General features: G+C 34.5%; 2 protein-coding genes across 6 annotated transcripts; one reads left to right on the top strand and one right to left on the bottom strand.

Annotated features, from left to right (window-relative positions):
- The first annotated feature begins 1,195 nt into the window (after nucleotides 1-1,195).
- LOC107411722 (psbP domain-containing protein 1, chloroplastic) lies at nucleotides 1,196-3,766 on the top strand. 4 transcript variants are annotated; one of them, XM_048467778.2, is made up of 4 exons: nucleotides 1,196-1,399; nucleotides 2,249-2,428; nucleotides 2,641-3,080; nucleotides 3,475-3,612. In XM_048467778.2, the coding sequence occupies exons 1-4, from the start codon at nucleotides 1,289-1,291 to the stop codon at nucleotides 3,476-3,478; spliced, it is 735 nt and encodes a 244-aa protein (XP_048323735.1). In that variant the 5' UTR covers nucleotides 1,196-1,288; the 3' UTR covers nucleotides 3,479-3,612. The 4 variants fall into 4 exon arrangements, with proteins under 4 accessions (XP_048323735.1, XP_048323733.1, XP_048323734.1 ...); XM_048467776.2 differs by having other exon boundaries at nucleotides 1,197-1,399; nucleotides 2,641-3,075; nucleotides 3,475-3,766; XM_048467777.2 differs by having other exon boundaries at nucleotides 1,198-1,399; nucleotides 2,297-2,428; nucleotides 2,641-3,075; nucleotides 3,475-3,766.
- Nucleotides 3,767-4,140: 374 nt separating this feature from the next.
- Nucleotides 4,141-9,368, bottom strand: LOC107411731 (AP-3 complex subunit mu). 2 transcript variants are annotated; one of them, XM_048467775.2, is made up of 9 exons: nucleotides 9,228-9,368; nucleotides 8,990-9,099; nucleotides 8,642-8,741; nucleotides 8,256-8,366; nucleotides 8,071-8,160; nucleotides 5,907-6,154; nucleotides 5,338-5,547; nucleotides 4,848-5,055; nucleotides 4,141-4,586 (listed from the first exon to the last, which is right to left on the bottom strand). In XM_048467775.2, exons 2-9 carry the CDS (start codon nucleotides 9,022-9,024, stop codon nucleotides 4,341-4,343), a joined length of 1,248 nt encoding a protein of 415 aa, XP_048323732.1. In that variant the 5' UTR covers nucleotides 9,025-9,099; nucleotides 9,228-9,368; the 3' UTR covers nucleotides 4,141-4,340. The 2 variants fall into 2 exon arrangements, with proteins under 2 accessions (XP_048323732.1, XP_048323731.1); XM_048467774.1 differs by lacking the exon at nucleotides 9,228-9,368 and having other exon boundaries at nucleotides 8,990-9,221.
- Nucleotides 9,369-11,271: the final 1,903 nt, after the last annotated feature.

The raw sequence follows: 11,271 nt of genomic DNA, 5'->3' as shown, positions 1-11,271 counted from the left end.
TTTTAATTTGCAAAACCTAAAAGTAGTTTTCTGTTATATTATAATTACGAAATTCCTTTTAAATTTTATTTTATTTTGTGGATATAAAAAATTGCTTTCAAATTTAATATCTTGCACGAGCAAAACACGTGAGTATGGACAAAAGAAAGATAGGGCTGGTGACGTGTTTAGGAATAGCCATCCACTACTTTTGACAACACCATTCCCTGTGTACTTTTGAAAAAGCCTCGAGTTTTTCCACCACTAAGATTACGCAACGTGTCCAATCGGTGTACAAGGGCAACGCTTTTGTGGAAATTGTTGGGCCAGTCTTTTTCATCAAAACATTTTTTATTATTTTATTTTTCTTTTCTTTTTTGTGCTTTTTGTTTATTTTTGGTTCTTATTCTTTTCGTTGCAAAACAACAATTTATCTTGAGAGTACTCAATTGGTTTGGACTTTGGATCCAAAGGGAGAAAAAAGTGCAAGAAAAATTGAAAGCCAATGATATTTAGGTACTTACCCATAAAAAATGGATAATCCAAATGGCAATGTGAAAATGATGGTTAAACCTCATCCACTAGTGAGAAATGCACATGGTTTTTGACAAAAATATGCTCATAATTGGTTATTTACGATAGAAATTGGAAGCCATTGAAAGGAATAGGATTATACTGGCTTGAAACAAATTCGGACGAGTTCGGCCATTTTTTCAACAGTTGATGTGTTAAGTAGAGCACAATATGGGCCTCATAGAGAAGATGAATTTAGGCTAAAGCCTAACTATGCCGTAGGGGTATCAATTTTTGGCCCATTATTGATTGGGCAATATGAGCTGTGGAGGTGGAGCTAAATTAAAACGGGAATTTGGCACAATTCCTTTCTTTGAAGGCCCTAAGAATATTTGTCCAAAATAATAATAATAACAATAATGATAAAGTTTCTAATTTTTTTTTTTTAATTAGTAATTTGGAAGGTGGTATGGAATTTTTTCAATCAACATCTTTTGTTGTTGTTTATCACCCAAAAAAATAAAAATAAATAAAATATTTCTGTTTATTTGGTTTTATTCATTTAGGTTATTTTTTGGGTTGAATTAATGCGTATTTAACCTCATAATCTTTAACTTATTTATTTATTATTTTTATGGTATTATTATTTTTTTTTTCAGCAATTTTTTTTTTTTTTGATAGATTATTAGTCTATCTATTTGAACAGAAGCATAATGGGCGAAAGAAGAGGCCAGGCAATTAGGTGTGAGAGTGAGTGAGAGTAAAAGCTTGTGGATATAGAAAGAGCAACGAAGACATGGCAAAGTTAGTGATGGTGCAGCATCACCATCAGAAACACCCATCTTTTTCTCTCCTTTCTTCTTCTCTGCCTGACTTCAATGGCATCAAACTCTACAATCAACTCCAGGTCCTCTCTCTTTCCTTCTCTTTCTATCTCTCTGTGTTTCTGGGATGTCTTCTTCAACTGGTCGGTAGCTAGAAATTCATCTGTTTAAGTTGCACTAACCCATTTGCAGACCAGTTCTATGTAAATTGCTGATATGAAAACTGCTCTTTTTGGCGGTTGTTGAGTAAATTTCTTCTTTTTTTCAGTCTTTATGGTACACTGGCCTCTTTTCCTTTCTCTCTTTCTTGTTTTCTTCTTTTCTTTTTGTGGGTTGTCTTCCTTAGGTGGAACTTAGTTTGAATTGTGTATTCACTATAACTATTCGTGTTGTATAATTCAGGTATGCTAACAACTCTTTTTTATGTGGGTGTTGGTAAATTCCAAAATCTTTTTACATGGTGTTTGTAGGATGCTTCATAGTTCGTGGAATAACCTCATGTAGATTCTATTCTCGAGTGGCTTTTTAGGTCAACTCCCAACTTTTTTTCATTATTCAATGAATGATGGAGAAAGAAATGGTTAAATCTTTGCTGTTAATTCACTTACCATTTATATGTCCTTGTTTCACATGAGCTTGGAAACTTGAAAACTAATTAGACTGAATTCCAACCAGCTTGACTTCCATTTGTTTATAAAGTAATTATAATGTAATAGAAGTGGATATACATCAATATACGAGATTGACGGTGAAGAAATTAAGTCAAGTCTTTTAGGCATTGAATGAGCTTGTTATATCTGAGTAATGAGATATATATGGAGACAAGTTGATGCTTAAAACTAGTAGTAAGTTTTGTGTTTAGGAAAAGTTATCAACTTAGAGACAAGTTTTCTTATACTGGTTTTGACCTAGCTAAGAAGTCTCTTTTATAGGGAGAATTGATGTGTCTCTTATCACTTATCACCAATATATGGATGCAGTATAAGAAAAAATTATGGCAGCAAAAAGGAGCACTGCCTATTATAACTTCAAGTGCAAAGAAGATTTTGATGGGCGGCAATGAATTTGTTGACAATCTGTCGTCAAAACTCCAAGCAAAAGAGGGTCATCAGGTATTCACCATACTTGACATGCATTTTCCATGTTGAAAAACAATTTCTATTCTCAGCTTTTTAAAATAAGCATAGACATTTAAGTTTGGTGTTGGCTGGATATTCTGATAAACAAATTAATGTACTAGAATTTGCTCTGCTTTATGTGTTGCAAGCCGTTGAAATATTAAATCAACTATCTCCAACCTCTTGCATTTCTAATGTATAATCAGACTAGAGCTTTTGCAGTAACTCGGAGGAATGCAATGGCCTTGCTTTTATCTGGTTACTTCTTGTCAGAACTTAGTATGCACGGTATCGCATTTGCTCAACAATCTATTGGCTTGAGAGAATACATAGATACTTTTGATGGCTATCAATTTAATTACCCTCAGAACTGGATTCAAGTTCGAGGTGCTGGGGCAGATATATTCTTCAGAGATCCTTATGTTCTTGATGAAAATCTTTCTGTGGAGTTGTCCTCTCCCTCATCCTCAAAGTACAAGACTATTGAAGACTTGGGTCCACCAGAAGAAGCAGGAAAGAAGGTGCTTAAGCAGTATCTGACAGAGTTTATGTCTACAAGACTTGGTGTCAGGCGTGAATCAAACATTCTTTCCACATCTTCAAGAGTTGCTGATGATGGGAGAACTTATTATCAAGTTGAGGTAAGGTACTTTTGAATTTGTAATCTCAAAAATGCCAGTTGAATGTGCAAACGAACTTAATCAAGATAAAGGCTGTCCTGTTGGAGTGGGTATAGGTTCTTCCAGTGATTAACTAGATTTTCATAATCAATTATATACACCTTAGTGCGAGAGTTGAGGCTTGAGAACAGTTAAGGTTTTCTTTCATTTCTAGGAACTTTTATACAAAAGAAAAAGTGCTTGTCACAGATGATTATGACTTATCATTTTGATGGTATCCCCTTCATATCTGAACAGTGCATTGTAAACTAATTCTCTTCTCCACTTCTGAGAATTTGTAGAATTGCATTGTCAATTCTTTGACTGCATTTTATTTGATTCTTTGCTTCATCAAGGTGTTTTGGACTGCGCTTTTTTCAGGTAAACATAAAATCATATGCCAACAACAATGAGCTAGCTGTGATGCCACAAGACCGAGTAGCTCGACTGGAATGGGATAGGCGGTATCTTTCTGTACTCGGAGTTGAAAACAATCAGTTATATGAGTTGAGACTGCAAACGCCAGAAAATGTATTTTTAGAAGAGGAAAATGATCTTCGCCGGGTTATGGATTCCTTTAGAGTGAACAAGGTGGCTGCTTGATACCATGAGGCTTACCAAGATGTTTAATACAAGGATCTTATTCTATTTTACCTTTTTATTTTCCCCCTCATTCTTGAGATACCATTTGCAATTCTAGTTTGTTTAATGTTATCTCCTTCTCTTGCTCAATTTCCTGTTGACCTTGGGTGCGGGGTTTCAACAACAAAATGGTACTACGTGAATCATAACAGGTGACCAAAAACAACCAGACTTCCTGAGATCTTAAAATGCTTTGTTCTCTTGGAGCGGCTGAGTGGCTCAATCACAAGCCTGGATTTCGCTCAGATGAGCAATTGATCTTTCTACTTGTCACTGAAGAGTGCCATTACGTGGGCATCATTACCGAGTTTGCTGTGGCTTGTTGATTGTTCCTTATATTCGTTGCCCTTAGTAAACCCCAGACACTGTCCAAAATGCTAATTGCAATGTTCTAATATCATCAAATTGAAATTTTCAAAACAGAATTTGCTTCTTTCCTTTTCATATTGTTTATTATCTTGTAATTTCCATACAAAAATACTTCTAAAACCATAAAATCCCACCATATAAAACAAATTTACAAATGAAACAATCAGTCATCACTATCATATTACATGACCAACAAGTCCTTAAAAGGAGCATCCGAAACTGGTACTCTTCATGGATTATGACCTGACTTCGAATTCCCCTGCACGTGTAACAGCTCGAAAACCTTTGTGAAACCGAGCAGGCGTAGTCTTCAGATCCAGTTTATCTATTTGAAGGCCAGAGAGAGCAATATTCGCAATCCTAAAACCCACCTGAAATGTGGGAAACACATGAAGGCGTTCTAATCCTGACTCAAGCACTAATGTTCCAGACATTGAAGGAGTTTTATCTTTTGGAATCCGTCCAATTGACCAAAAGCATGTCTGCAAAGAAATGTCAATGAACAATCATATTGATCAAATTCCAACCAAAGAAATATGGTTATCATCACTAAATTTTGATTTTTTTTTTTTCTTAGACTCCAAAATGCAAATGGCCGCAATAGGAAATAACATAACAAAAGCTGTAAAGAATACTTGTGAAAGTGAATGAGCTATCCAAAATGTAATAAATAAACTCATCTACCATCATTAAAATAGAAAAGTATGTGGATACATCATGGCAAAGGTATAAGTATGGCTTACCTTGTTAGCAAGGATATTCACCGTTCCATGGTTTGAAGACAGATCAGCTGACAAAATACAAGGAGGCAATTGAAATTGCAAAGTTATTGAATCAATTGTTCTCCCCGGATCATTTCGTATTCCAACCAATAGACTAATACGACATGTCCCAGCATCTGAGGTTATCTGTGGCTTTACGTATAATGGAATGTTTTTCAACTTTCTAACCCTGTATGGGGGCAAAAGGGTAATCAGGTTATACACAAACGTGTATGCCTGAGCAGTCTCATATTTTTTTATAGGAAAAAGAATAAACAAATAATTGGTCATTATTTAAAAAGCCAGCGCTCTAATATGTATATCCAGAACTTTCCCAATAGCTGCCATGGCTAATATTTAAACATTAAGACCTGAAACAAGCTAAAGTATCTTCTTCAACTTTAATTTAGAAAAATGGAAAGAAAAAAAAAAAAAAACATTTAGGCATAAATAACTATTGCACAGCAGTCACCTGTAACTCATCAGCTTAAAATGTCCATCAGGAGGCACAAACGACAAAGTTTGATGGGATTCCCAAGGGCGAAAACGAACACATGGATGAAATCTTACATCGTCAAGAATGGAAGGGTTGCTAAATGAGAGAGTCAAATCAGGAAGACCTGTGATATGAGAGTTTATTTGAACTTCACCATATATCTCACACTTCACCAGGACCCCATCCCTGTGCAGCACGTAAGCAGAGGAAAAATGCTTAGCAATTGATGTACAAAATCAATCAACATAAATATACAACTTATGAAAATAAGTATCAAATGCAAATTTCTGCCAAATCATCAATCATCATTAATATATAACTCATACACCAAGCAATAGGACCTCTCCCTCTCTCTCTCTCTCTTTTTATTTTTTATTTTTTTATTTTGTGTGTGTGTGTTTGTGTGTGAGGAAACGGAAGAGGAGGGGGGGGGGGGGGGGGGGGGGGAAGATCTCAAAATATAATTCTAAATAAAAGTAATATTCCTTGTATTTATTGACATAGGAAGACACAAATGGCACCACAAGACTGTACAGCATGGAGACCTGTTTATAGTTGCATCCATCTCTTCAACAAGTTCAACATAAACTTCATTGCTTGAATATTTTAGATCTGTTGTTCTCCAAGGAACACAAGATCCTGTTGCGACTGGAAGTGTGTCGCTGACGTTGGAACTGGTGCCTGTCACAACACTCAACACCTTGCTAACAATATTCGGTGGAGCAATCATCTCTCTCAGGATAGTAGGTTCTGTGGTGAGAGGGAAGCCATTGTCTATCATCTCATCCAGAAGCTGCATATTGATACTGACTGGTAATAATTAGAAATATGAAAATAGAAGAATAAAGGATCCAAGAGAAAAGTTCAAACAATAATATAACAAGAGCCTGGTGAAAATCAAAGAATCTCCCATTTATTTTTTTGTCATTTGCATGCCAGTAAGACATCCAGGATTGCAAAATCCCAGTCATAAGCAAGCAATTCACTTTTCGATATGGCATTTGCATTGCAGGTTCTATGTAATAACTATGTACAATCCCTTTATTCAATAAGGATAACCATAGTGTGTAGGGTTTGTATAGAGAAAGTTATCTCAGCATTGACTGATTACATCAGATTAGCAACAAAAGGGATTAAATTGGATCATGTGTGCCCGTCGATTTCGCACCCTATTTTAACAGTATTTTTTTTCTTGCAGGCCTTTCAAAGGTATAGTCACTGTCTAATAGAATGTATATGAGGTACTGCAAGCCTCAGGCCAAGAAGTAAACTTCAAGAAATCAGGAATAATTTTCAGTGCAAAACCCCTCAAAGCTCAAAGTAATACAGATCAAATAGCTGGGCATGAGCAATACCCAGTCTTCTCTGGTGGTGGAAAGTACCTACATCTACCTTAAGAATGGAGAAGCTCTAAGAGACAGCTTAATGGAATTTTGCAACTGGTTAAATCAAGGATTGAAGACTGTTTAAACTGTTTCCTAACTCATGCAATGAAGGAAATTCTTGCAAAGTCTGTTGCACAAGCTATGCCAGGATATGCAATGCCAGCTATCAAATTACATCTGGGTTTACGTAAAGACATCTAATCTTGTATCTCAAGGTTTTTTGGTGGTCAAATGGAGAATGTTAAAGAAGCATAGCATAGGTCTTAAAAGATATACCTAACCAATGCAAAAGGAAGGGGACTTGGGATTTAGAGACATTGAAGCTTTTCAATAGGGCAATAACCAATGCAAAAGGAAAGGGGACTTGGCATTTAGAGACATTGAAACTTTTCAATAGGGCAACAACCAATGCAAAAGGAAAGCGGACTTGGGATTTAGAGACTTTGAAGCTTTTCAATCGGGAAATGTTGGCCAAACAAGCATGGAGACTCCTCAACACTCCAAATTCTTTATGGTTTTGGATTTAAAAGGCTTATATTTTCCAAAACTGGACTTCCTGGAGGCAAAGAAGTCTTAGAGTTGATCTTGTTGTTGGAAAACCCTTCAAAAAGGTGGAGATATTATTCATAATTTTTCACTATGGGGACTAGGGGTTAGAGACAAAATTTGGATTCGGCAGGATAAATGGTTAGCCCATGAAAGCAATATATCTTTACTAAAATAATGATCGATGGACAAAAATTCAGGATCTCGTTGACCCCAAGAGTAAGCAATGGAAGCAAAAGGACCTGCACTACTTGTTCCTTCAACTTGTCGAAAAAAATGTTCAAATTCCTATTAGCAAGTGCAACACCCCTGACATAATCGTATTGCCTTGCAAATAAGAATGGCATGTTCTTGGTTAAGTCATGCTATCATAGATTGATGCAGTAAATAAATTCATTGCTAATCCAGAAAGCTCTTCATCTGCTGATTCATGTAGATGATGGAAACTGATTTAGAATATCAAGGGACATGCCAAGATCAGAACCTTTATGTGCAACTACTGAACAACTCTCTAGTGGTTTCATAAAATTTGAAATTAGAAATATTGCGGCAAGTGATGAGTGCCCCCATCTGTGGGGTAAGAAAGGAACCAATATGCAATATGGTCTCACAATGCCCTAGGACAAAGACAGTTGGGTTTGGAAGTAGGCTTAGTTGGCAATTTACTAACATTACTCCAAAAAAGATCCTCTGAATGAATATAAACTGACCACATTAACCAAAAAAAAAATAAAATAAAATAAAAGATTAGCAACAAAAAGTAAATTAACACAATTACCTCATACACAATGATAAAGTTATCTTTTATCAAGTCTTCATTCAGTTCTCCAAGGTAATCAGAGAGGACATCAGCCACCCTGCAAAGGAACTAGACATGAAATAGCTAAATGTCAAGCAGTTAAAACTTGTTGAACAAATCATATAACAATCTCAACCACCAAGCATATACGAATAAACTATTACCTCAATAGCCATCAAAGGTGGCATTTCAACTTGAGTACATGCTAAAAATGTGATCCCCTCTCGAAAAATTTGGAAAAGATAATGTGTTGGTGAAGCAATTACTGGTTGTAACTATCAAAAACCAGCAGAAACAGTAACAAGAATTAATATGCCAATACCACATTACTATACTGTACAGAATTAACAAAACTGAAGGCAAAAAATCCAAATTTTCATTTTTAAAGCAAAGCTAGGACTAAAAAACACCAAAGAAAGAGATAATTAACATAAGATACAAAATCCAACTTATATATATATATATATATATTATGTGAAAATTATGGAAAAAGGAAATCATTATCACCCAGCAAGAAGTAAAAAGAGGAAAAAGGAAATCATTAGTATACCTTTGAGGAATCGCCATGAGAAACGGCGTGCTCCCAAAACCAAGCACAAATGGAGCGATCTACGCGGTGCCCAGTAAACTGCTTCTCAAGCATCACCTCCCTGTGAAATGCAAAAAAACAATTCAAAACCCACCATCATCAAAACCCACCATCGTCTTCCAACTCAAAACCCATCAATTAACTTTTCCGAATCACATTGAAAACACATTACAAAACCATCCATTTAAAATACATGTGAAAATTGGTTTTTTTGGCAATTTCAACAATTAACAAATAAATAAATATAATGGGAACTAAAATTGGATATAAAGAAATCAAGAATTATGTGTGGTAGATTTCTTGTATTACCCAGAATCTGATAGCAGAAATATGCACTGCAACATTGCTTTATCTCCGTAGTCGCTCTATCTCAAAGCTGCCAAGAGCAGATGATTTGGGTCTTCTTAGTTTTTGAAGAGCTGAAAGGGCACAAAATTATCGGGCTTTAATTTCTGTAAATTTGTGTGCGAAAAAAAACTATAAAATACCAAAAACAGAATAACCAAATTCTCTTGCTCGGATCAGAGAAAATGAATATATTTCTTACACTCTTTAGAAGATGCTTGCGGCAACTCTTTAAAACTAACGATGTGGTAATTCTTCCATTTAAAAATGAAAAGGAAAAAAAAAAAAGTGGTAATATGCTTTTTTTCAATCCAGCCTAACTAATATTTCTGTAATTTTTTTTTTTCAATTCTATTACTCAAATATAACAATTTTATTCGTGAAACTACTATTTTAGATTAAAATACATATGTGTGTGTAACAATTTTATCTTACTTTATTTTTAAGATATTATCTTTCATTTTTTTATATGAACTAGATGCAATAACTAGAGGTACAAGAACTTTATGAAATCATAATGTATTGTTATTTAATTGGACTTAGTTGCTTTTAGAACCCTTTCAAAAATTCCCCTTTCATATTTAAGTATATTAATTGTTTAAAAAATAATAATAATAAAAAATGATCATAAATAATCTTAAAAGAAACTGTAATCATTGAGAATTGATAATTGAAAATTTATTTATTTCACTTTTTTCTTCCAAAGCCTTTTTTTTTTAATTTTTAAATTCATTGATTCGTCAATATATTTGAAATCTCTTATATTTACCTCCATTGCAAAAGTCCACGAATAAAAATAATAACCAGGACTAAAAAAAGAAATACATGAAACAATCTAATTAACCCAATTATAATTAGACCAAAATTTTACCATGACCAAAACAGCACCCAAGAGGAATTGATATTCTCTTACAAGCAAAGGGATATGAACTTCACCATATCAATCTCCCCATTGTAATCAAAAGATAACATATAACATACAAAAATAATAATAATAAGGCATTTGCCAAAAGCAAACATACAAGTAGTTAATTTGGAACTTCACTGTGTTTTATCAAAAAAAAAAAAAAAAAAAAAGACCCGTAAAAAGGTCTTGGTACAAAAACTGTCTAATCCGTCATCTTGTATTCCCAATCGCTCCAGAAGCTTAACAACAACTCAAAGTTAAAGTTGGCCAACATAGAGGGTGATCATTTAACATTTACACTGACTGTAACTGCACTCCTTCCATAATATTAATCTGTATGGCTTAGACGATATTTACAGAGCTGCTTCTTTGCATCTGAAACATATTATATTATATTTTACTATAATATATATTATACGCAATATATTATATAAACATGCATTACTATAATATATTGATGTGATCATATGAACTGCTTTGCGACATTTTTGGTAGACGCCAACAATATTTGCAATGCCATTGGTCAAACTCACTCCTATGACAAGGAGATAATCAGCTTGAGAGAGAATATCCCAAGCACGACCCATATGCAACATGAGCTTACAGAACAAATGGAGCAGCAAGTTTTTATTAGATTATAACACAATTCAATAATCAATTTTTAACCATATTTAGATATGCAAGATTTGGCTAAATTACAATAAGACAGGTCCTTGCGGTACCATTTACTGAATAAATCACTTAAATTTGAAAGTTATGCGTAGAAATGAGTAATATTTCATCCGGAGCTTCTTATAAAAACTTTTAACGACATACTTTCAATCTAGCTCCAAATTATCTAATTTGCGTGATATGGAATGCATACTAAATACCGGCCGTTGTGCAATAATAAATTTGTAGTTTTCCCATTCTTTAATGAGGCAATATGAGCTTTATATAGGGTAAAGTGTCTTCCAAAATAGCCATGAATCTTTCTGCCAATGACTAAAGCCAAATCAAGAGTCAGCTTGTATATAATTTGATAATAAAGAGTCAACGGTGAAAAAATCTCAAACCAACCTCTTGGTCAAGGCATTCAAATTTTCAGACACTCACCGCTATCATTTTATTTCATTTCACCACCTCAAACCAACTAAAATACGCCCACTCACATTCTTAACAACCCAAAAATCAAGAGCAGCAAGAAGAACAGCCACCACAAAAATGATAACAAAGTTATTTAAAAAGAGGACAGAAAGTATGCAGAAAGCCAATGCTCCAGCCTCCAAAGAAGAGGTGCCAAAATCATAAAATACTGGACCTTGCAAAGAACATGAAACAAATATGTTTTTTGGATTGG

Source organism: Ziziphus jujuba, chromosome 10 (genome assembly GCF_031755915.1).
Source record: "Ziziphus jujuba cultivar Dongzao chromosome 10, ASM3175591v1".
Lineage (NCBI taxonomy): Eukaryota > Viridiplantae > Streptophyta > Magnoliopsida > Rosales > Rhamnaceae > Ziziphus > Ziziphus jujuba.
This window is presented reverse-complemented; position numbering and strand designations above follow the sequence as displayed.